General features: G+C 34.9%; 1 protein-coding gene across 1 annotated transcript; it reads left to right on the forward strand.

Annotated features, from left to right (window-relative positions):
* The first annotated feature begins 7355 nt into the window (after positions 1-7355).
* LOC110805005 (methionine--tRNA ligase, chloroplastic/mitochondrial) lies at positions 7356-23516 on the forward strand. The gene is made up of 12 exons (XM_022010599.2): positions 7356-7773; positions 8796-8939; positions 9034-9183; positions 12171-12338; positions 14252-14376; positions 17313-17406; positions 18905-19003; positions 19915-20095; positions 20188-20303; positions 21156-21311; positions 22904-23032; positions 23124-23516. The coding sequence occupies exons 1-12, from the start codon at positions 7498-7500 to the stop codon at positions 23286-23288; spliced, it is 1803 nt and encodes a 600-aa protein (XP_021866291.1). The 5' UTR covers positions 7356-7497; the 3' UTR covers positions 23289-23516.
* The last annotated feature ends 3482 nt before the right edge of the window (positions 23517-26998 follow it).

Consider the following 26998-nt stretch of genomic DNA (forward strand, 5'->3'; position numbering starts at 1 on the left):
TTAAAAGAAGGGGAACATTTAAATCCAATCACAATGTATTTTCGTAATTAAATCGGTAAAAAAAATAACATGGAAATAAATACAAAATAGTGAATTAAATGAATAAATGTAAGATTAAATGAATAAAAATTCAAGTTAAATGAGTAAAAATTGAGCGTTGAAAATGGGATAGTAGGCGAATTATTTATTATAGTAAAAATATGATGTGAGTAAGTATGTGGACCATAAGGAGGAGATAAATATTACTCCCTCTTAGTTTTGTTCTTTATATTTGGTTTTTTGCACGCGTTTTAAAGACTAATTAATGTGTATTGAGATTCCTCTGTTTTTTTATTTAAACAATGCAAATTACGTTTATTTATAATGTTTTCAATTTTATCAAAATTCTGAAATTTGAAAAATGAGAAAAATTTAATGTCTCAACGGAAAAGTTTTGAGAGATTAAATGATCCAATGAATTTAATTGGTTAAAATAATCATTGGACACAAATTTTGATAAAATATTAAAGCATTTATGTGATAATACTCTCTCCGAACCTAAATGTTATTCCCGTTTGTCATTTTACGCGGTTATTAAGGGAAAAAAATATTATAAGATTAACTATTATTAATGTAATTTTATGGGGAGTTGTTGCTTTTTTATTCCATTTTCACAAGAAAACAAAATAGTTGAACCAATAGAATTTAAGGAATAAAAATGCGAACTCATTAATCCATCCAAACTTAAACCAACCAATGAGACTACAAGTTTTTTTATTGATAAACCAATAGGATTACAAAGTTAAAATTACAAGAAAAAGATTAAAAAGGAAATAAAATAAATGGGAAGATTATTTTGGGACACTAAAAAAGGAAACAGGAATAATATTTAGATTCGGAGGGAGTATAAAAGGAAATGTAAATAACATTTTGGGTTACCTAAAAAGGAAAAACGTAAAGAACAAAAAGAGACGGAGGGAGTAATTTAATTGGAAATGGGAATCATGACATGCCAAAAAAAAAAGTGTATCTTGAGTAATTAAATACAACCGAATATAGAAAGTGTATCTTTTAATTAAATACGGATGGAGTATATTGAAAGTCAACTTATTTACGATGTCATTTGTTGTACTCCATCTGTTCCTAAATGTTCTTCCCGTTTCCATTTTTAGCGTTCCTAAATGTTCTTCCTAGTTGAAATCTTTACTATTTGACCATGTTTTTTTTATCAAATTAAATACCCTAATATCCATTTCTAATTATCAAAAAATCTTAATATTATACCCATATTCTACCCTAAATTTCATCACCTTCTTTATTTATTTCATTCAATTCACTCTTCCCCATTAATTTACCCGCCCTTTTCCTCTCTCCTTATTTTACCGGCCATTATCATTTATCACACCCTCCCTCTTCATTTCTCACTATCCTCCTCTCATGTTTTTCTATCTCCTCCAAATTCTATGTGATCCTCAAGAACCCTCTCTCCTCCAAATTCCCTTTATTCCACAGATCTGAAGATTGTCGACCTTATTCTTTTGTCGCCTCAACCTCATTCTGTTATCAAGCATGAAATCGACGATAAATCTACTCCCCTACAACACAAATGCAATGATGGATCATCATAGCTAGGGTCATTAAGACAAAGACCATGAGCAAAAGAAACATGAAGCACGAAGTCAGCTAAAGCCGAGTACGAACAAGCTAGAATGAAATCCTAATCTAACATGCTTCACTCAAACGATATAATAATCCACACGCAAAATCCATTTAATAAACAAGTAATCATGGAGACAAGACTCGACACTTAGCACGAAACTTGACTCACAAATTAATTAAGAATTAGCTTTGAACGAGTAAAAGGAAATATCCATAAAAGGAAGGGTGTTGGGAGCCTACGAAACACCAAAATAGTAAACAAATGTTGGGCCATACCGAAGGAATTCCCGCGCTTAAAAGAAAGAATGAAACAACGTCTTGTACATATCATTCAAGGAGTACAAGTTTTCCAGCAAGACTCCCCCATTGTTCATACTCGAGGTATATACGTTCCAAGAGTTTTGAATCTCGTTCTGGTTGCACTTTACGTTAATTAATATTTTATTGTAATACCCCAATATTTTATAATTTTATAAAATATATTTTATAGTCAAAATATAATTATTTCCGTTTTTAGTTAGTCTCTTTTAATATTTTCAGAAGTTTAAAAACACTATTTTAAAATTAGGACTCAAATATAAGCAATTAAGCACCTATATATATTTCGTAACCCTAATATTTTGTACAGGAAAGTTATGTTTAGCCTCTGCCGTTTTCTATATGCATTAGCCTCTGCCGTTTTCTATATGCACTTGCAGAGTTTTGTGCGTGAGTTTCTTATAATTAGAGTGGAAAAGAATTGACTTTTTCCCATCAATTCCTCCATTATCATTTACCTCTACATTCCCATCACCACTAATAATGTCATGCGCCACAAATCACTCACTTTTAGCGTACTTCCGTTTGCGTTTAAGTAGAATGCCTCTCGTGTGATCCAACAGCTTGTGTCATCGTGTATGTTGCGACCAATGTTGTTTATATGGTTGTTTTTTTTGGGAAGGTAATTACGCGCACTTAGTCCCTTAATGTTGTTTGTTGTATTAATTGGTTGTAGTTCATGGAGTTCGGTTTCGTAGATTTTGAGTATTATGATTTGGTTCTTTACATGTGGTCTTCCGTAATACTACATCATATAGTGTATACTTGATGATATTTATGGGTGGATTAGTAGTGTTGTGTTATTATTTTTATGTGCGTGCAGTTTATTACTTATTTGGGCTTAAATATTTTGTCTTACATTATTGTTGAGTTGTTTACGGTTATTTCCAATGAGGATATACACTAGGTAAATGAAGGTTTTGCTATGGTGGCGAGAGTATTTGATTAGTTAGGATTAGTCCATTATTATTGAAGATGATTGAGGATTTATAAGTTTCTTTTCCGTTCAAGAATTTAAAGTATCACGAGTAATATTATTTGGGAACTTTTGTGCCGTTGAGAAGTATATTATTAACCTAGAATGGGTATCAGTCATATTGATCATATTATGAGAAGACGGTAATTATATATTCTTGGTTTGAGGCTCAACGTTATAGACCTTAGTCCTTGGCATGTTGGTAAAGAGATGATAACCATCAGTAGAGGAGCAAGATACAATCTTTATTTTTCTTAATATCCCAGAGTGGAATTTGGTCCAAAAGTGGCCTTGACTCTAGAGAGTCTTTCTTAGTAGCTATTGAGAGTTTCAAGTTTTTATACTTGTTGGTTTATTTATTCAAATTACCCATGCCCAAGGCTAGGTATAAAACAAAGAGCAAACATGGCACCTATTGGTTTAAGTAAGCCTAGTAGAAAAAGGGATCATATCAATATATGAAGATCTATAATATTGATAGAGTATGGAGTTAGTTTTATCATTGGGATCATACTTGGAATGTAGTTTCATACTACATTATTATATGAGCCTTTATTGTTCTGTATTAGTATGTTTATGTTTGTAACAGGTGATTACTCAGGTTTTTGCTGACGTGTGTGTTTATTTGTTATGTGTGTTTGTGGCCATGTCTTCTTCTTATGATGGCCCTGCGACGATCCTTTTGGAATTTTTCCTCTATGGTGAGCAGTCAAGATGATTGGAGCAGATTGATCGTGAAGGACTGTCTTTAGAAGTTAAAGGAGCTCAAGTGTTACCGTTTAGTCTTTTATGACAGTTGTACGGTTGTAAATAGATCACATAGTAATTGAGTTGTAATGGTTTGAGTTGTGTAAGCCTTAGCACTTGACAATGTGGTCAAGTGTGGCGGTGATACCTCCGATTTAGGTGTAAGCTTCCGCAATTTATTATAAAGTCTTTTATACTCTTATTTATTTCTAGTTAGTAAATCGGGGGTGTTACATTTATGTACAAGGTGAACTCAAGACACAACAACATGACATAAAATACAAGCAACCAAATAATGATACTTCATTTTAGGACTTGTGATCAAACACAAGACTTAAGTGATATTACTCCCATTGTTCCTTCTCAATATACTATTGAGATAACCCGACATTGCCCGTTAACAAACGGGGTGTGCACAAGGCACGAATAGTCCTTAGTTCAATTCACATAGACTTCCCAAACATACCTTACAGACCGGGCAGTATAAATAGTGCAACAAGGCACGAATACTTGGCTCAAAGTATGTTAGACATTACGTACAGTGGCATAAACAAAATCATTGCATGTGAAACACCCATACATGCATATAAACTTGAACAACATGCTTGACATAATTCAAAAATTATACATAATCACAACATGATTGTTCACACAGGATTAATGAATTCCATAATAATCAATAACATGCTTGTTCACAACATCAAACATGATCCCTATAATAATCCAAGTCACATGATTCACAAATAATAACATCACATAGTCCTCATGTAAATGGTGGTCACCCTACGCATGTACGTACCTCGAATATCTAAGTATGGGGGCCACTTTGCGAATCACGACTCAAGGCTAGAAATCATCTCCTATAATTAAAATAAATAAAACTTAGTTATTATCCATACTTACTAAATTTCCAAACAACTTTTATAAATTCTAAAACCTTTGATTTAATTAGAAATAGGTTGCCCGTAATTAAAATAATAGTCTCAATTGGAAAATTAAAGTCCTAGTACGAAAATATTAATATTTCGCCTTTAAAATCATTAAAAATAACACTTTTAGGCTTTGAATTTAATCTGAAAATTATACCCCGTTTTTGATTTCCATAATTGAAACTAATGTTAAATTATGTAAATCAATTAACCGTTAAATTGGGATTAAAACCCTGACCCTAATTAATCATAGAAATCACTTTAAAACATTAAAAATCAACACTTTATTACTTTGTTAAATCTGAAAATTATGATTCTTTAAATTAAAACATTCCTCAAGAATCCAGACACATAAAACATCACAGCACGGGGTTCACAACCGTTCCAGCAGTTTGATAATCCAAAATCAATAATAAAAATAATATAATTTTAAAATACGGAATTGAAATAGAATAGGCAAGGAAGAAGAGAATTATACCAAACCAGCCTGTAGCATGGTAAAATCACAAATTGAATGTGATTGGGCGCAAAATGAATTAATTGGAACACGAACAATACACACAACACACGTTGGGTGTGTGTTGCGTATGCGTGCCGTGCGGCGAAGGCAGACATAGAAGCAGGGGCACGATGCTCGCACGAGCACGAGAGAGGAGAGGCGAGTGTTTGTGTGTGGCTGGGCGAGGCTCGAAGCAACAGCAACAACGCAACAACACTCGGCAGAGTGCACGAGTGCTGTGCGACAGGGGCATCGAGGGAGTGAGGCGAGAGAGCGAGAGAGAAAGAGTGTGGGGCGTGCGGGCTGTGCGCGAGAGGCAGCAGCAGCGTGCACAAGGGGCGAGGGTTGTGCTCGAAGGCACGAGGCACGAGCGAGCAGTGATGCTCGGCTGGTGCGCGGGTCGAGGCAGACAGGCACAAGAGGGCACGAGAGAAAGAGCAAGGAAGTGAGGAGAGAGAAAATTCTGAAAATAAGTGTGGATCATTAATGAGGTGAGTTGGATTTATAGGTTACTAATCCCTAGTGAGCTTAGGTTCAAGGGTTTGACATTGGATTTTGCACAATTGGGTTTACTTTGGAATTAAATGTTTAAAATCTTTGTTGGGTTCACCAACTGAATGAATCGGGCTTGGAATTAATTTAAACTATTTAAAATATGGCCCAAAAAATTCCCGAATTAAATATTAAATTCATTTAATTCGTTCCGGGTTTAACAAAAATAATAATTATTTCATTAAATAAAAATACATTTAAATCATTATTAAATGCAATTAAATTTCTAAAATTCATAAAAATACTTTATAAATCCATTAAGGTATATTTATAAATTTTGAAAAATGCGAGGTATTACAACAATTGAAAATTTCCCCCACAAAAAAGGAAAAAAAGCTAGTAGTGCAAACAATAAACGACTAAACTCTAATCTCTAGTTGCAAAACAAGACAATAAGTCATCCCAAAAAGGTAAAGGTGGCGGGTAGGTTAGTGTGGAGTGAGAGAGATGATAAAGGAGGGGGGTGTTGTAAGGAAAAAAATGCCAGAAAGTTTGGTAAATTTGTAAGGATGGTTTACGTAGAGTAAGTCTAAGACAAAAACTGAAATGATTCATTTTAGACGCTAACAACCTTTATTGCTACAATTTTATGATTTACTTTATAATTTCTCATAATTTCTCCTTTTACGGGGGTTATAGTTGAAAGGAAAGTAGCCAAAATACTATGAAGCATATAAAATCAGTGGAGGATTTTAAAAACTTTTATTTTTGGGTTTAATAACAATAAAACTCAACAACTAGTCCAAATTACAACAATAACTTGACGCGATTTCAATAAAAAAAATTATGGATGTATACGACGAGTTTTATACTTTAAAGGATATTTAAGTTATTTCAATTGGCACTGAATAAATAGCATACAACGACACTAATAACAAATGCAACATCATTCTCAATGCTTATGCAGCGTTATGCTATTATATAATTAGACCTCCAAAAAGTTCATTGAAACAAGCAACTATAAGTCTCTAAAAATATAGCATAAAAATACATTACTAAAATATCTTATGGAGATCACAAAATCATTTTGAAGAAAAAAACACTACTATTTTTTTTTTAAAAAGCAAAATCATGAATCATTATACAACAAAGTAAAAAGAAAGTGATGAAGAAAAAACGACTAGTAAAGAGAAAGTAAAAAAAACAAAAATAACAATGAATAATTTAGAGGATCAACAAAAAAAAAACAAGTAAAAGACAAAAATAAGTTCACATTTAATAGTCCTTTTAGTTAGATTCGAACCCAAATCTACTACGCAACGTATTGAAAAAGCAATTTCTAAGCTACAAGTATATTTCATTGTCTTTAGTGTAAGTTAATTACACATATATTAATTGCTTCAATATTTGTTAACAATTTTATTTTTTTAAATGGGAGTCCCTTTCCCCCTGGTCATCACTACCGAGTACCAAAAACAAACAATGTGTAAAAATAAAGCTTGTTAGGGTTTGAATTGGATGGTCTCTGATATGAATTTAGCCAACCTCAATTTACACAAGGATATGCAAATGAGGGGATTTTTTTTTATAACACAAGCATTGCTTAAAAATACAAAAAGAAAAAAGCTCCTCCCTGGTTTGTACGAGAATTATACCATCCAACATTCAACATTCAACATCTATTATTATCATACTTAATCTGAGCTAAATCCGTCAACAATCAAAGTGAGCCGCACATTCAATCCATATGTACACAATGACCCGCATTCTAAACTCAATTTGTCACATCACTCAATCAGGCTATAAGCCCAAAACCTTCTTAAACCCCAAAATCCCCCTTTCTCTCTCTCTATCGACACAATCCATTATCCAAACACAGCACAGAGCAAACTCCGTTAATGGCAGGGAGAGTCCACACACTACAAAACAGCCTATGGAATCTCTCTCCTCTTTCCTCCATCAATCCCAAACTCAATTTCCTCAAGAAAACCACCTGTTTTCGCACAAACCCCCTTTCATTTTCATCAAAATCAGCCATGTTTTGCACCTGTTCTTCCCCCAATTCTCAGAATGACACTTTTGTCCTCACTACGCCTCTTTATTACGTCAATGCTCCTCCTCATATGGGTAGTGCTTACACCACAATTGCTGCCGATGCCATTGCTCGATTTCAGGTATTCCTTTTTGCCATTTTTTTAATATAATTTTCTGTAAAATTTTAGTGAAATTTTAGGGGCTTTGTTATGTTTTAATTTCTGAAAAGATGATTAACAAAATGGTTATTGAGTTATTATTGTTATATGTTCATTTTGCTATAATTATTTGGAAATTGATAAATGGGTTTATATTTGACCACTTTGAGGAAAGTATTGTTGAAATTGGCCTTATATTTTGTAATGTGATGAGTAGCTGTATCTATTACTCGCTCTATTTTAAATGGGCGGGAGAATTGGTTAATATTTCAAAGATTTTAGGATGAATTGTAGACTTATAAGCGGAAAATAGGAAGTATTTTAGGGATGTTGTAGACTTATAGGCGGAAGGAAATCACGGGAGCTTTAGAAATGTTATTTCTCATGTACCTATTGTATTGGCCTTAAAGGATTGTAGAGGAAAATGGAAAACCTTATGAATATTGTTCTCTATGTTGGAGGCTTGCCAAGATGGGGTGGGGGATCGATTACTATAACTATTTGATTTACTAATGATGTTTCACCATGTTATTTAGACTTGAGTAAAAGTGTTAGATTGTCATCTTACGAAAATTGAGTGGTTTTGGTCCAAAGTGATGTGTTTAAAGTGTTAGCATTGCTATAACTATTGGATTTACTAATGATGTTTCACCATGTTGCTTACACTTGAGTAAAAGTGTTACACTGTCATCTTGCGGAAATTAAGTGGTTTTGGTCCAAAGTGATGTGTTTAAGTGTCGTACCCATGTACTAATCTTGACTCTTGAGTATCCGACACGGCCAAACGAGTATTTGAGGCAGAATGAAGAGAGGGAGTAACATAGTGTTTCACTATCTGGTCTTGTATAGGATTAACAGTAGTGCTCGCAATTTTTTTTAATTCGATAAAACTTGCTGGTAATGTTCATTCCAATTTAACGTGGAAATGACATGCTATGGTTTTATGAGAGTGCGATAATTGATTTATGGGAATTATGGTTGTTCTGATTGGTTGATTATTGAAGAGGTTGATGGAAAAGAAAGTCATATTTGTGACTGGCACGGATGAGCATGGAGAGAAAATTGCTACAGCAGCAGCTGCTACTGGTTCCAGCCCCAATGAACACTGTGATACCATCTCTCAAGCATATAGATTGCTCTGGAAAGAGGTGTAAGATGTATTTCTTTTCTCCCTGTTGGTCTTTGCTTCATATAAATAATTTCTCTTCCCTTAAGGACCTATCTCCTTCTATGTCCCTGCAGCTTGATATTGCCTATGACAAGTTCATTCGAACAACTAGCCCCAAGCATGAAGGAATCGTTAACGAGTTTTACTCCAGAGTTCTCGCCAATGGTGACATTTACCGGGCTGACTACGAGGGTTTATATTGTGTCAATTGCGAAGAGTATAAGGTATGTTTTTAAGAGTAATATGTCACTTTGATTGGTCAATAGATCTAGTAAGATAGCACTTCTTTCGGTATGCTTAAGAAGAGCTAATGGTATTTTAATTTAAGTTTCTTATTTTAGTTATGTGAAAAAGCCATTCTCGTCAGAAACATTAATGTTTTAACTTTCACATTTTTCTTGTTGTGACTGAACCAAAAAATTTCACTGAAGAGTAATGAAAATCTGCATTGCATACCATCATATTGGTATCAGTCCCCTATATCGCATACAGCAGCTTGAGATTCCATAACCAGAAGAAGGTCATGACCATTCACTTCATCTCGAATAGATATAATGTACAAATATCACATGCTTCATATTTGACCTTGTATTTTTTCCCATAGATATCTTTTTTTACTGGAATAAAATGAAAAACTATCTTGACAAGCTGCGCTCAAAGAAGTCCTGATGTAAATCTCAGAAGCCCACTCAACCTTTCTTTAGCCTACTCCAAAAGTTCCTTGATAATTTATTGATGTCGTTATGTTCTGGAGCTCTGCTTTTCAGAAAAAATGTAGAATAAGCTTAATGTGAGGCTTTGTCTTTCTCCTTCATCCAGATTGGCGTAAACCCGATTTGCTGAGATTCCAAATGGTTAATGTTATCATTTTCCATCATGCCTACTGCCTCAAAAGTGAGCAGACTAACATGTTGACTAGGCTGATAGCCAATAACATCTGTCATCGTGCCGTCTTTTTGTGGAGGTGTTTTTTAAAGTTGATTGTCTTCACTGTGGAGGTGTTTGCAAACATTGATATTCTTCAGAGCCCAATGATGATTTGTTAAAGAAAATGAATGAAACTTACATTTTTTTCTTCTTAATTTTGAAGTTATAAAGAATAGTATTAGAATGACAATGATGGGTGTCAATTTCAAATCCATCTATGAAACGAGAGTTAGAGGAAGAACATTTATGCCCTTGGGTTATGTAGTTTCATGTTATATTATCATCATTATCATTACCCCATTGCCTCAAAAAGGCTCCCGCTAGAAGCGGGGTAAGGGGGGGCCGGGTGTACGCAACCTTACGTCCTTACCCCTTGTAGGCACGGAAAATTTATTAGCGTGGCACGTTGGATGTTATTTGGGTCAATGGCAAAATATTGACTCGGTATAAATTTGACAGTCAATTAAATTTAATTAATTTGGGTGAACAAAATATTTTAGCCCATTTTAGTTATTTTATTAAACTCATTTTATTATAATGGTTCAAACCCAACAAATGGGTTAAAACTATTTAATGGGTCATGATAGCCGAGTCCAAACAAAAAGCCAATGTTCAGCAAAACCCTAAAAGCTTCCTCATTCTATAAATAGAGTACTTTAACTCATTCTTGGGGGGAGGAGAAACAAACGGCAAAACCTAAAACTCTCAAATCTCTCCCTGCCAGTCAAGTCACAACTCTCTCCCTAGAAGAAGAACATCCAGCATTCAAATCGACGTGCCGTTCCATTCTAGAAAATCGACCTTGGACGAGATCAAGCCCGGAGGCCCTTATTCAAGAAGATCAAGCCAGTTCGTGAGCAACATCAAATCAACATCAAATATTCCCGGTGGAAGAAGAACAACAAGCATACAAAACTGACGTGCCGTTCTATTTCTACATCAACATTCTTGAACGAGATCAAGCCCGAAGGCCCTCATTCAAGTACAAATCAATCCAGTCCGTCAACCAATTCAAATACAAAGTAGAGATCGAATCAGAGGAGAAAATATTAGAGATTGTACCCAGAAACTTCAAAAATCAATATAAATTATTTTGTTCACTTATTTTGAGTTCGTTATTTTTGCAAACTCGTAAATTTGTGTTTACACCCCTGCAATTGCAGAGAGGTTGTTTCCAATTGACCCAAAAGAGATAACGGGACGACAACGGGACGACCATCTTCTACTTCATGGAAAGGAAGCGAAGAGGTTTTAAGAGCCATTTTGATTTAGTCCATTACATCGTACAACCAAAAGAACAAATGAATCTTTGGCTCCATCGGAAATGGACATAAGAACACAATTTGCATATATACACAACCTCAGAAGAAGAAGACTATGACTGTACAACACGTCCAAAAAACATAAAAGAAGAAGAAGAAATGTAGGTTCTCGATAGGAGCTTCCATTACAAGAATTTATTAATTTTACCCTTCTGTGTAAATCACCAGGTTGCCACAGCTAGTTTCCATATTTCATCCATGCAAGCCTTCTCATTCTCCCTTTTCAAGTCACAAGCACACTGAAGTCTTTGTCTAAAGACTCCAAACAAACCTAGAGATGCCTGTCCCATTTCCCACCATCATAAGTTGATAGTATTTGATACCACCCCAGCGATGTTAATCTTTGCCATATTTGTACAAATCCATGGGTGCATAGTTGCCAAAAATTTGGTCCACCAATGCCTTTTATGCCTGCTCTCTGGATCCCTGCACGCTGGTTTTAAGAAAGTTACCGTTTATCAGCACCAATTAGGGCAGTCAGCTATAAATAATAGGATTGCCATAGTTGATACCACTACATCAATTATCATAGTATACCCTCAGATTGAAGCGCCTAAGACCTCGGCTTTAAGATTTTGTGCTAACATAGGCCGTAGCCCCTATTCTTGTAGAATGGGCCGCTATCTTTTGAAGTGATTTAACTGTTTGTTGAGTAAAACGTCTGACTTAGTCCATGATCATTTTATTCAGAAGCTGAAAATTGATCTAATACTGAATCTTCCAGTGATAATAGGATCATTGGATGCTCCCGTTTGAATAAAGAAACAGCTGTAATTGGATGGAGTAGAGCTCAACTTAGGACAAGTATATCACTATGTTATGAGATGTGACGAGAATTATAAGCCAAAGTCTCTTGTATCAGTTATATTTATTGGTGTTATGTGTCTGTGTGTTTTCATTCTCTTTTGGATAAAATCTAGTGTTTCTTTTTACTAACTACTACTACCTCTTTGAATTTACAGGACTCGAAAGAATTGAACGAGGATAATTGTTGCCCTATTCATCTTAAGCCGTGTATAGCTAGGAAAGAAGACAATTACTTTTTTGCTTTGTCAAAATACCAAAAACAATTGGAAGACCTCCTGGAGCAGAATCCTGATTTTGTACAGCCTTCTGCTCGTCTGAATGAGGTAAAAAAACTATTTTTTCTACTTTCTGCCTGAAATCGTTGTTGGTTTTAACTGGCTGTCTTGCTTCTATGTGACAAGCTATTTGAGTATTTTCCCTAACATTGAGCTTAGAATAGTTCAGCTTTTAATTGCTGGAATTTGTAAATATGGCAGTTGAACCATATTTGTAAAAAAATTGTGATAAAAAAGCAAAGGTATTGGTATATAGATGGACTATGAGAGAGGTGCCATGCCTGTCTTGGATGGCCACTTTTTATATGGATTTTTTTTATTAAAGCTTCAGAAAGTAATACACAAGGAGAACAAGGTGTCCTCAGAAAGAAACTTAAAATGTATTACAAGTTACCTCAAGGCCTCTGCATCTGTCCTATAGAATAATTTGGAAAAGCACCAGTCTCCTTAGTCCGCAAAGAAGCTAATAAACTCACGTTGTTCCATAGGCACATAGAAAATCACATGGGACAGCAACACCATTAAATTTTGGCCTTTATTCCAGCCAAACACACCACAGAATTGTCATCATTGCATTTATCCAAGGCAACTTCTTCTTCCTCGCCCTACCAAACTCAACATAGAATCTGTAACCGCTCTCGAATATTCGAAGAGCACACCCAAGTCTCCTGTTTGTACACCGTAAAAAGATATCTGTATTACCATAGTTTTTGACCTTTTGTCTTCATGCTTATAAACTGTTGATTGATTTTTGAACTTTCTTTATTATAGTTATCTAACTCAAAGTTCATTACCTGGTGGTACATATTCAAAATTTTCCTAGTGTGCTATTATGTGCACTTCTTTGTGTTTATTGGTGTATAGTTGTGTACCCTCAGGCACTGTTATTAGTTGTGGACTGTAAACTTGTTAGGCTATATGTTAATGAGATCTGTATAGAAAATTAATGAGTTAGTCATTTGCAATATTTTTTCCTTGTTAGAGCCATTTTGCCCCAATTTTTTTAAGCTCAGTAAAATATGTTATGTTCAAGTAGTCTGAATGGTATGGTTAAATTTCATGTAAAATTCCAATAAATAAGTTGTAACGCTTTAAGAGATTGGCTTATTGGTGTGTATTTTCACCAGAATGTTATTGTTCGTGTTGACTTCTGAGTCACATAACTGTTATAGGTTATCTTAGGGCTTAATCATTGTGGGTCTGCAGAGTTGTGGATGACATGTAAATGTCACTCCATAGTTGTGATTAGATGGAGTCGTATGGATTTGAGCAGGGCCGGCTAAAGGGAGGTCCAGGCGGACCTACAGCACCGGGCCACAAAACTTTATGGTCCCAAAAAGAAATTATGTTGGTTAAACCCCCAAGAACAAATATTATATATTTAACCGCTGCTTTATTATGCATTATGTAATCTTTGTCCCAGTTGGTAAGGACTCATAAGTGTGATAGCCGAGACTAGGGTTCGATTCTTCGCATGCCCCCTTTTTTATTTGCTTTTTCCATGTCCATCAAACCTTTACATCAATTTTCTCTAACCATCACACATAAAACGTTAAACCACATTATTAATTTGACTCTATATTTTGTATAAATAAAACAATATTAATATAATAATTATGTGTTTTATATTAAATAATTATCCGTAAAAATTTATAGGGGCCCAATATCTATATTTTAGCATGGGGCCTCCAAATTGCCAGAGACGGCCCTGGATTTGAGGTATTAATTTATGGAGGTTGCCAGCTTGAATTATGACTCAAACCTTCTTAGTGAATATTGTTTGTTGTTTTCTGCTTATTTTGCAGTTGCCATTTCATTATGCAGTCTGTCTTATTTTGCAAACATTGTCTGTTGCTCGATCTTTAATGAAATTTGTATTAATTGATGACATTCTCATCTCATCAATGATATGCTCCGAGGGCTCACTCCGTTAGTATCTTATGCCTGATAACATATCTTAGGTCCAAGGCTGGATAAAGACTGGGTTGAAAGATTTCTCTATTTCCCGAGCAGCAGTTGACTGGGGTATTCGTGTTCCTGGTGACAATAGCCAAACAATATATGTTTGGTTTGATGCATTACTTGGGTGAGGTTTTCTCTAATTTGCCAGAGCTGTTGTTTCCTGATTGTTTATATTCTCTGGTATGATTTTGCATTACTAGTGATGCACAAAATCATTAGTTAGATGATAATCTTTTACTCAGTATCCTTGCTCATTGTTCTTATCATTGTATTTTTTTGCTGTAATTTGCTTTCGTTGTTTCACTAGTTTTTGAAAGCGATAATTTTCAAAACTCACATGTAAGTAAATATTCTTAGCAATTTTTCATAAGCTATCTATGTTCATGTGCCTTATATTATTTATTTTCTTCACAGAAACTAATTCCCCTTATCCGAGACTGCTCTTCCTCTCTTTAAGGTCCTGTCTGAGTTATCTTTGTTTAAAGAATGCCAATGGATCGGATTAAATCATTTTCTTTCATTTTGAACAGAGATTTTGATCTGATGTAGCTCTATTGTGGGAGGATAAATAAGAGGGATTATGTGATATTAGTGATTAGTGTTCGTATTATCATTTATTCTAACACTTATTCGTTGCCCATGATGTCCTTGTTGCCTATCTCTTAATTGATTTATTACTTGGAGCCTTGAAAGGGATCTCTATCTCTTATGAGTTCTATTCCATGATGAAAGTTGATAGGAGAAATCTGAATGAACGAACTGTCATTGCTTCTCATTGTTGATGATTTTGCAATTTCATGTGATGAACGGTCTATCAATCTCCTGATTGTTGATATTTTTTTGCTTCTAACAAAATTCTATTGGTTGCTACGTTTCTTCTCCTATCTTTTTTTCATTTTTAGGCTATTTGTGTTAGTCCTTTTGTCCTTTTTTCCCCTTCTAACAAAACCCCAGTATAGAAAATTGCATTGCAAAGTTAAAAGGTTCACGCGGCTTCTGTCCCTTGATCACATTAACTCCGACATTGTTGCAAAAGGGGAAAACAATACAATGATTTTGAGCATGATTTTCCGATATATTTGTTGTGCGATGTGGTAGCAGTGGTAGCAATTCATATCTCTTCCTGCACTGGCTTTTTTTTTTGGCAAATTCGAACCAATTATTTTCATTTTTTGGCAAACCCTAGTGTGTCTTAGTATACGAATTTCTTCTTCAACTCATTTTCCAAAGGCATCAAAGGTGGTGCTTTTGGAGCATCTGTTTGTTGACGTGTGGCTTTATGTAATCATGTATTTTAAGGGACTTAAACAGGCCACATTCCAGTCTTCAGGCCACATTCCACATTCCACTCCGCTTGAGTCTGTTTGTGTTTGGTCTAGCCTGTACGGCCCTGTTCTTTAGAGCTGAACTGAACTGAATGCTCCTGAACTTAACTTAACTTAACAGAATATATTACGGAAATAAATAATAAATAAAAAATAACAAATAATATTTTTTTTTTTTTTGACATAGGCTTAATTTGCATAAAAGAAACAAGTTTACAAATTACAATAACTAACTTACATAACAAATTACATATAAACTACTTAACATAAAAAAGGTAGCAAATTCTTCTCCGTTGGCATTCCGGTTGTTGACTTGACTTTGTTTACAGCGCCGTAGCATGCCAAAGCCAAACTTATTGGTTTCCTCATAAAAGACTGGGTTATTGGGGAAATAAACTAGAGGCTCCCTTGAGAACCTGAAACACTTAAAAACCAAGGCAAGAAGTAGGAGAGTAGTAATGACACGAGTCGGTTGCAAAGGACTTGTGATTTGCTCACAAGCGGCATGAATCACTAAAAGTGACTCGAGAAGCATGCTATGAACCCCCATAAAATGGGGAGCAGCGTTTAAATAAAATTTTTTGAAAGCGACAAACACCGTCATCGCTAACCTAAAATGATAATAATAAAAAATGGTAACTAATAACTAAAGAATAATTATTAATTAATAACTAAATAACTATATAATAAATAATAGTAATAATCTGTAATTGATTACTAAATAATTACAATAAATGATAAATATTAATAATAATAATAATTCATAGTTAATAACTAAATAATTAATAACTAATATTCCGTAACTAATTAATAAAAATAATAATAAATTATATTAATTATTAATAAATAATTAGTTATAAATAATAATAATAAGTAATATAATAATATAAATATAAATATAAATATAAATAATAAGTAATATAATAATATAATAATATAAATATAAATAATAAGTAATACAATAATATAAATAATAATATAAGTAATATTAATAATAATAATAATAGTTAAATTGAATTGAATTAAACTGAATTAAACTGAACTGAACTGAATGCTCCTGAACTGAACTGAACTGAATGCTCCTGAACTGAACTGAACTGAATGCTCCTGAACTGAACTGAACTGAATGCTCCTGAACTGAACTGAACTGAAGTGCCAAATAAGTCCTGAAACTGAAATTAAGCCAAAAAGAACAGGGCCTACATCTCCCATTGAGCCAAAATTTAACTTTTATTTGACAGTTGGATCAATTGAGTTATATTAAAATGGCTCCTTAAATTGTCTTCATTATGTACTTTGAATAGCAGAAGGTCCTTGCTTATGAAACTTGAAAATAGCCTCTTTGTCAACTCAGAAACAAGGATATTTTTATTCGACACCCCCTACTCTGCCTAGGGGGACCCCTGTTGGGGGCCTTATGGTGATGTTATAGATCGTTTGGTCTAGAAGGCCTAAGTAATCTTTTATCCTGCACAGCTCCTCAGGAGAAGGTTTGAGTACTCTTAGAGGTTTAGGGCTTGTTAATATGATCTCTAGAAAGACTTGAATGAGTGAAATGGATAGAGTAAATTCCCTTAGGAAGTCATATAGGAACTGGCTATCTCATGTTATCTAATATGTCATTGTTTCTGCAGATGAATTGGTTTTTTTTTTTTTTAACCTTCTTCTCTCTTTTGTTCAATTTCTAAATCATCTATAAGCGGTGTTTTAATATCCTTGTTATTACTCTCACCAGTTATGTATCAGCATTATTGGAAAATGAGGAGCAACCTAGTTTACAAGACGCAGTTGCTTCTGGCTGGCCTGCTTCACTTCACTTAATTGGCAAGGTAATACTGTTTCCATGTGCATAATCGTTGGTTTGAGGCTGCAGTTTTCCTTGTTACAGACCTAAGACAGGATACTGATGTGATGCTCTCAGTTTTTTTTTTTTTTTTTTTTTTTCCGGCCAGAACATTCCAGCTGGTCTTGTCAAATGTCTTTATCTTTTCATTCCCTCTTTTGCACTCATATGAGCCTTTCCTTGGCCTACTATTGTAGGGTTCATGCAAAAGTGCTTTTCCATTTTATTCTCTTCTTGTTAAGATTTATTGGACGACTCAACTGATTAGTATATAAATCGCTCAGAGAAATCCTGCTAGCATATACAAATTCTTGAATATGCTGCCCTTTTCAGTCTCCAATTATACAATCACACATCCCCTCCCTACCCGTTTTAGTCTCCAAAAACAATGACGAAACTTTATACAATTATACCGAAAGGTATCAATTTCTTCAGAACTCTTCCACTCGACACCCTCCCCTTGCTGACGATGTGATATGTTTACATGATTTGGCATTTTCTTTGCAATGTTTACTTCATATGTTATACGTTAACTATGGATCAAATCAAGGGAGTGATAATTTTTGAAAAGGTCAATTATTAGTATGATACTCTGCCCGTCCTCAAACAGTATTCTTGTGGTCTTTGTTGGGCTGTCTAGAAATTATCTTCTTCAGTTCCTGCTACAATATCATTATCATTATCATTACCACATTGCCTCAAAGAGGCTCCTGCAAGAAGCGGGGTAAGGGGGAGTCGAACGTACGCAACCTTACCCCTGCAATTGCAGAGAGGTTGTTTACAATTGACCCAAAAGAGATAACGGGACGACAACGGGACAACCATCTTCTACTTCATGGAAAGGAAGCGAAGAGGTATTAAGAGCCATTTTGATTTAGTCCATTACATCTCACAGCCAAAAGAAAAAATGAATCTTTGGCTCCATCGGAAATTATCTTCTTCAGTTCCTTCTACCATCAATTAAAAATTTATCCCACCCAAACCCATGTGATGGGCCCTCCTCGAATTATCCTCTTTCTCCATCAATGTTCCCCTGCCTATTTTGTTTTTCAATTATGCATCCTATCGCACAACTGATGAAAGAGCCTACACTCCAATACTGAAAATTCTTATTGGTTTTTTTATTGAAATATTAATAAATGCGAAGGTGGTTTACTAGGAAGTAGGTATATGTGCAATAGTGCGGTTGGCAATGACATAGAAAGTTGCTTACCTAGCCCCAAAGTGGAATTTCCCTTGGGAAATAGAACTTCCTAAGTTGAAAGATTGAACCAAACCAAATTTTTGCACTTCATGAAAATAAAACTTAATGATCCCAAGTTTACACCTTAGCTTGAATCCAAGCCTAGACCATCCATTCCATATGCGAACTATGTGTTTCCAGAGAACAGCGCTGGCTGTTGTTTTGAGAATTCTTTGATTATGAAATGCATTCAATAATGCTGTTACTCGAAGCTCTCCTAATCTTTGTTTCTATTTCGCAGGATATTTTACGCTTTCATGCAGTTTATTGGCCAGCCATGCTGATGTCAGCCGGATTTAGCCTTCCAAAAATGGTTTTTGGCCATGGTTTTTTGACAAAGGTACTTGTCTTATTAGTTATTACCAATGTCAAATTCTGTCCTGCCTTATACTTCCCCCATTCTATATTAATTGCTGAACGGGGAAAGGGGCACACAAGTCACGGACCCCATGTAAATAGGAAAAAGATTGAGAGATTAAAAAAAGAAAAAGGGACCCATGTAATGAGGAGAGAAATAGAGAGAATACATTACCCGAAACGAATATATCACAATTAATTAGAAACTCCCAGATTAGGGACATGTAGCAATTAATAAAGAGCAGAGCTCTTTGAAATCTTTCGTCCTGGATTTATTGAAGCTTACTACAATTTGCCTGAGGTTTCATTGATATTTTTATTAAGCTGCTCATTGTTACTTAATCATATGTTGATCTTTTTTCCTGCAATCGAATACTTTGTATGTTGATAACATGATATATACAAGAAATGTTGATATGTGGCCTTTATCTTATCAGACTATATGACTAGATAAATTCAAAGATACAACAGTTAGAAACAAAACAATTTATCTGAAGCTTAGTTAATGTGAACTTCCAATTTCGTTGTGGATTTGGCTCTTACATGAAATAACCTGTTGTTTCTATCCCGAGAAAAAGATGAACAGATAGTCAAAAGGAAAAATTGACTAGAATAATCCCAACTTTGCTGGAGAACGTAAAGAACAAAAAGAGACGGAGGGAGTAGTTGGGATTATTAAAAGCTAACCGCCCATAGTTGAGGTTATTCTAGTCAAATTTTCCTAGTTAAAATCCAAACACAATGTTATTTGTACTTTTTCATTGCGGGCTAGTTTTAATAAGCATTTCATGTGATGGATGCTTTTACTGGAGAATTTTGCTAGTTGCATGTGTCAATAGTTTTTCTTATGTATAAATTTTCATGTTATGCAGCGATGCTTTTTATTTTCTATAGGATGGCATGAAGATGGGGAAGTCTTTAGGCAATACTATTGAGCCAAATGAGTTGGCGCAGAGGTTTGGAGCTGATGCAGTTCGGTATTTTTTCCTGAGGGAAGTTGAATTTGGAAGTGATGGGGATTACTCAGAGGATCGTTTCATCAATATCGTTAATGCACATCTTGCCAACACAATTGGTGATTCAACTGCTTGTAGTTTTACTTTCTAGAACCTGTAGCTGAAGGTTGTTATAGATTCTTGATTTTTGGGTTGACTTCATAATATACAGGAAACCTTCTCAATCGTACACTTGGACTTCTCAAAAAGAATTGCCAGTCAACTTTAGCTGTTGATTCTGCTATTGCTGGTGAAGGGAACGAATTCAAGTTCAAAGTAGAGAAATCGGTAAGACTGCTTGGATTTGAGTGATTCAAACCAAGTAATTTTTAAAGTTCAATCTGTTTATTTTACTAAAATGGCCAAGCTGACACCAGAAAGGCTATTTCCTATATGAACGGAAGATATTTCATGTTAAACAATTAATATGTTGGTACTAGTCCGAAAATAAAAAATGTATGTTAGTTATAAATGCTATTTTTTATCCCAGCAATCTTATTTTTTCCTTACACCTAAACAATTTCTCCATGTTAACCCTCACCAGTTTTGTCGCTAAATCTTAATTTGAATTTGATAACGATAATAACATTGGTATATCAACGGACTTCCCACGTACTTGCAGGGTTGACAAACCATCTGTAGTAGATGGATCACATACTTGCACAGTTGCAATTGACTTTTCCTCAGCAGTGACTACTTATTTATTTACTTCTATTATCAAGACCCAACAAAGACTCAACTTGTGAGTTAAATAAAAATAAAATTTCTTAAGGCTACCCCTTTGATCATGCTCTAGGGTTGTGGCAGATGGATCAGCATTCTCTGTTTGTTTTTGATGGCTAACTGGCCAGCATTTTAGTATTGAAGTTCAGACTGTTGAGTCTGCCTGACCAAGATTTGCAGTTTTGCATTAATTATATACGTATGAAATGCTCTCATGTGGATTATGGAAGGTTTTGACCTATTTTATTGAGCAAGTATAGTAGTATCCCTTAGCTTATGGGCAAGAGAAGCTAAGAGTTACAAACTTTCTTGGCCTAGTGTTAGTTATTCAGTGTCAGAACACTCGTCATCTTCAGCATGATTTTTTTTCTTGCAGCCATTTTCTGAACTCTCAAATATCTGTGTTTTTTTTGGCAGGTTGAGAAGGCTAGTACTCACTATCAAAATCTTTCGTTGTCATCTGCTTGTGAGGCTGTAATGGAAATTGGGAATGCTGGCAATGTTTATCTGGACGAGAATGCACCATGGTCTCTTTTCAAGCAAGGGGGGCCTGCTTCAGAAGCTGCTGCTAAGGTTTGTGTTTGTTCTGCATCTATAGCTGTGGAATCAGGTTTCATGTGAGATATATCAAACAAAATACTATAGTAAAATAAAGTATGATTGTAGTTTAGTGTAAGAAACACCTAGTTACTTATCTAGTGGGATGGCGGTGTTGAAGCAACGGATTAGCATTTGAGCTGAAGATTGCTCAAGTTGTCAGGAGATCTTATGGCTTTGAGAAATAGAAATAATGAGTATGAAATGCTATAACTTAGGATTTGAGTTACCTTCATTTAGTAGATATATCTAACGGTTTAGTTTGTGGTTATCGTAGATTTAAACTAGAAATACAAGGCATATTGAATTGATCGACCAACACAGGGTTCTTGCAGCCATAAGGCCCTTGAAGATAAAATTCTTCACTGGTACTTGGAATTTAGCTGCCATCTAACTCTTTCCATGTAGATATTATCCATGGTTATTCATAATCAAGTGGTAATGATGATCAACCACGGAGCACTCGGATGCTATAGGGAATAAAAAACCTCACTGTCCAACCATGAAAAATAATAGTCCAGCCTTAACCCCAATGCATAATATTTGCAAAAACTGTTACAGTCGCGTCTAAAAGTAAATATTAACCTAAAATATATGGACCAAGGCAGGCAAACCTTATTCTCACATGAAAGCATCTCACATTCTTACACATACACTAAGTGTTGTTTACCTGAACAAAACATCAGCATGAGCTAGTTTTTTCTGATTCAGTGTAGTATTCCCGTCAATTCACTTGAGGTAGACAGATACTACCTAGACCATACTGTACACTATAGCAAAGGGTACTATTGCCAACCTGCTGAAGCTCTTGCAAAAGCCCAATAAAGGCAGCATTTTCCACTTAACTGCACTTGAGTGTGGCAAACAAGAAATAACTGCTTTATGGTTTCACTTCCATGTTGCACAGGCCACAAAACAAACTACTTTGCACATCCCACTTGACATTCTGTCAGACACTTAGATGTGGCAAGCTATCATGACCAGCAAGCCAACAGATGCAAAACACATTTTCGGGTAACCTCAGAACACTAATTTTCTTTATAAAGGAAGGTGCAAGAGATAGTAACTCTTGATTATCAGATAAAATTTTCTATAGGCTGCATGACTTGAATATGAACAAATTGTGCATTTTTAGTCCCAAATTTGTCCCATCACGTATGAGCCATGTATACAACTATATCAGGTCCAGAAAATGGAATTTGTTGAATCCAGAATCCTTGCTCATTATAATGAAAAACGATAAGAAATCTTTAATATAGTGAATTGGGCTTTGGCTAGGAAGTGGATGGTGTCTCTGTCTGGAGCCTCTTGATTATTCAACTCATCCCAATGGACAGGGGATAGGCCAAACATATTAAATATCTTTAAAACACTTTGAAACTTGGTGGGCTAAAAGCCTCAGCCTCAACGTTTCTCCAGAAATAATTTCGAAAATTCTGCTTCTAATGAGTAGAAATTGTTTTACTGTATTATTTTCAATTGTTATGATGTGACTCGTAACTTTTAGCTTGCATTTAACCTGTACAATGAACTCCTTTGATATGGTAAATACTTTTATGCTAGTGCAGGATCTCGTAATCATATTGGAAGCTATGCGAATCATTGCCATTGCATTATTGCCAGTTGCTCCAAGCTTATGTTGGAGAATATACTCTCAGCTTGGCTACTCAGAAGATGAATACAATGCTCTGACTTGGGTCTATATCTCTTTCCTCACTATTTCTCCTTTCCCATAGTCTAATAATAGCTACTAAACTTTCTGACTTTGCTTGGATTTTGCATATGCAGAATGATACAAAGTGGGGCGGTCTGAAGGCTGGGCGTCTCATGCCTGAAGCGAAACCCGTCTTTGCTAGGATCGAGCTCATTGAATCAGATGATGTAGGGGTTCAACCAGTTAAAAAAACTTCGAAGAACAAAGGAAAGAAGGCTGCTAAAGCTCAAAGTGGTTAAATGCCTGGTATTCTAAGGTTGCGGATTTTATTTTGTTCAACATTTAATTTTGTATTATTATGGTTACAATCTCTGGCGAGCTCAATTTTGTTCTAATTACAAGATACTTCGTATATTTTTTTTTGGGATCTTTGGACTTGAAGCCAACATCTGGTACGGAATATATGTTTTATTTTTTTCGAATATGTAAAAAATTTCACCAATAAATTTACATGCTTTTAAGCTTAAGTTTGGTCCACTAAACTTTTAAGATAGATTTTTTGTTTTGTTTTGGGGTAAAGAGAGCCGCGAGTGACAAGGGCGAGACAAATGATGTAGACGAGATTCGATCTCAGGTCTTGGGTACCACCTTCTCAAAACTTTACCAACTAAGTTAGTTGACACAAGGATGTCTAGTAAAAACTTTTGTGATGGTCTCATACTCTCAATAGATCATGTTGTAATTCGTTCTTTTGATAATTTATGGTGCAGATCTAGAGGAACTCTAAGTCTCAAGTAGATTGTGTGTATAAGGACACAAGTGACTCGTATGGGTACCTATTAATTTGGTATTGGCACTGAGATTAGTATGGTGTTGTCTTGTTGGCAATACATTTTTATTTTGTTTGGGGGGCCGATTTCCTTTTATCTTGTTTGAAAGTATATGATATTTCTTATTTAAGTTCGAAATCAAATTATTATTCAAGTTAAAGTGATACTTTCGACATTTTTATTTTTCTTATTATTTATTATTCAAAAAAAATAATAATGAGTACACTTTTTAAAGGAGTTCAATTTTTTTTAAAGTTGTTTCAAGAGTTAGAATTCGTTGTTTAGGAAATATAAATTTTTTTCGAATTAATAACTTTATTTTCGAATTTATTCGCTACGCATTTCCTTAATTTATTTTACTTTATTTATTTTATATTTTTATTTATGTTATTATTCTATGTTATAATTTTCTTATATTATCGTCCTTTTACTTTGTTATTTAAATTATTTCAATGCTTTAGTTTATGAGAGATGGGTAGTATAAGAAGGGCATATAAGATAGAATTATATGTGCATTAGTAGCTAGTCAATGATAAGAAGTTGATTGTTATGAACGTTCGTGTACTAATTGTTTAAGTGTTACATTTAAATGTGCATAAAGAATTGTTTGCTTCCACCAAATTTATTGCGTTATTGAACTTTGTTTATGATTTGGTTGGAAAATCGTTAGTGAGACATGGAATTGTTTATTTCAGGAATAAAATGTTTCTTTCCAAGTACACCAACATAGGATCCTTCGAGAAACTTGATATAGAAACCCCAGATATTTACGTGAAGAAAATCATGTTTGGATGTGAATATTATGCTAAAGTTCAAGGGCAACCTATCTTAATGAGAAAGGATATCATAGCAGCTACTATCATTAATTGCTTACCTAACAAATTTCCATACCTAGAACTCAAGGAAAAGTTTAAAGACATGCATTCTGATAATGGAACTCCAAACTTGGCTAAATATGGAACTTGGGATGGTAGATGGAAATATGATTCAGAAATTCTGACCACCATTATTGAGGCGGCAGAAAGTGGGTTTAGAGACGGTAAAATCGTAGGGAGTCATGTTGGAGATGCAGTTACAGAAGAACCTATGGGAGTAAGTGTAAATAATGACCTAGAGGAAAATGATGTAGCCGTGGAGAGTGAGAATGTAGGTGTTGAGGCAGAGAATCCTAACCTAATGGCCCATGAGCCAACCATTGAAATTTCTAGTGATTCAGATGCAGATCTCGAAAGTGAGCAGGAGGTGGCAAATGAGCCTAATCAAGATGAAGATATGGAAGAAGATGAAGACCCTGAGAAAGAGTTTGATGATCTTGAGATCTAAATTTCACTCCGCAAGTTTCAGGAGCAATGGATAGGCAAGAGGCCACAAATATTTTGAAGTCATAAATAGTTAATTTAACTCTTTTATGTTTTAGAGAATAAGTAGCGAAGCTACAACAGTTTAAAGTTAAAGTTTATTGAAGTTTGAAATGTTCTTTATTATTTTCAAGGATGTAATAAACCTTTATGGAGTTAGCAATAAAAGTTAAAATTTTCAAGGAATTATTCTTTATTTTATTTTGAGGATTCCATAATACCCCAACCTCTAGGTAGTACGTCAGGGATTAATTCTTTATTGTTTGCATACTCAATGTGAATTGTGGGTCAATTTAATTGCCACAATAATATTAAATGATTTGAGTACATAAAGGAAGTGAGGGCCAATCTAGACCTCCATGACCAATATGATTCAAAATGTTATGCCTTATGTGCAGCGTGTGAATGCCTTTCGTGAATTATTGAGGATGATTTTTTTTCAATGATTATTGCATCTTGTAGACGATCGTTGCACCTTCGTAAACGATTGTCGTGCCTTCGTAAATGATTTTATGTGAATATTGTTTATTGAGGTGATCTCTATGGTCAAAGTAAATATTGCTTGATATAGAATGACATGTAAGTGATGTTTAGAACCTAAGATAGAGTGTATTAATTTCAGGTCGTGTTATAGAATGACCAACAATAATGACTTAGTTGTTGCTATTCGCCTCTTGACGGAAAAGATGATCCAAGAGAGAATTGAACGTCCCGATTCTGCTGGGGACATGTTTAAGAGACTAGCCAAAGTTAAGTCACCATACTTTAAGGGGGAAACTGATCTTACTTTTAGAGAACTAGGTTAGAGAGTTTGAGAAACTGTTTGGGGATATGAACTGTCTTGAGAACATGAGAGTGGGTCAAGTTGTACTGTACTTGGAAGATGAAGCTGATTTATGGTGGAGAGAAAATGGGGTTAGACTTAGCGCTGTTGAGAGATTCAATTGGGATTCGTTTGTTACTGCCTTAAGGAAACTCCTTTTATGAGAAAGCAAAAGGCACAAGAATTCATAAACCTTAGGATGGAATGGACTAAGTTTGTACAAGGCTAAGATAGACATACTGTGAATTCATAAAGTAAATGTAAGGAACCATATTGGAAGATTGACCTCGTATAGATGTTTTGGGAAGTCCAAGAACCTTTGGCTATTTCTGTAATGCGAGTGAGGAAATTGATGAATAGGGAGCGTGAACTATTTTTCTGTAGTGTGTTAAAGGTGAATAAAGAACTTGGAGTCAAAATCGAAGGTGTTGCCATTGTGAGTGGATTCATTGACGTGTTTCCGAGTGAAATTGCAAGTATGTTACCTGTTGGAGCCTTTGAGTTCACTATAAACTTAGTTCCTGGAACGACACCTATAACTAAAGCACCATATAGAATGACACCTCTCGAAATGAGCAAATTAAGACACAATTGCAAGAGTTGTTTCGTTAAGGGGTATATTAGGCCTAGTGCATCACCGTGGGGAGATCATGTGTTGTTTGTTAAGGAGAAAGATAAGAGTATGGAATTATGCATCGATTTTAGGGAGCTAAACACCATCAAGAACAAGTATCCTTTGCCTAGGATAGATGACATATTTGACCAATTGAATGGCGAGAATGTGTTCTCGAAGATTGATTTGTGTTCGAAGTATCACCAATTGAGAGTAGCTGATAAAGGCCTAAGACCTCATTAGGATTCGTTATTGTCATTATGGGTTTAGAGTAATGTCGTTTGGGTTAACCAATGCACCTGCCATAAGTATGGATTTGATGAATGAGATTTTCTACGAATTCCGAATTAAGTTCGTTATGATGTTATTGATGATATCCCTATTT

Source organism: Spinacia oleracea, chromosome 1 (assembly GCF_020520425.1).
Source record: "Spinacia oleracea cultivar Varoflay chromosome 1, BTI_SOV_V1, whole genome shotgun sequence".
Classification (NCBI taxonomy): domain Eukaryota; kingdom Viridiplantae; phylum Streptophyta; class Magnoliopsida; order Caryophyllales; family Amaranthaceae; genus Spinacia; species Spinacia oleracea.

Coding starts and splice junctions, on each gene's coding strand:
- LOC110805005 (XM_022010599.2), top strand. CDS start 7,498: ATGGCAGGGAGAGTCCACACACTACAAAACAGCCTATGGAATCTCTCT. Junction 14,377..17,312: donor TGGTTTGATGCATTACTTGG/GTGAGGTTTTCT, acceptor TACTCTCACCAG/TTATGTATCAGCATTATTGG. Junction 20,096..20,187: donor ACATCTTGCCAACACAATTG/GTGATTCAACTG, acceptor CATAATATACAG/GAAACCTTCTCAATCGTACA.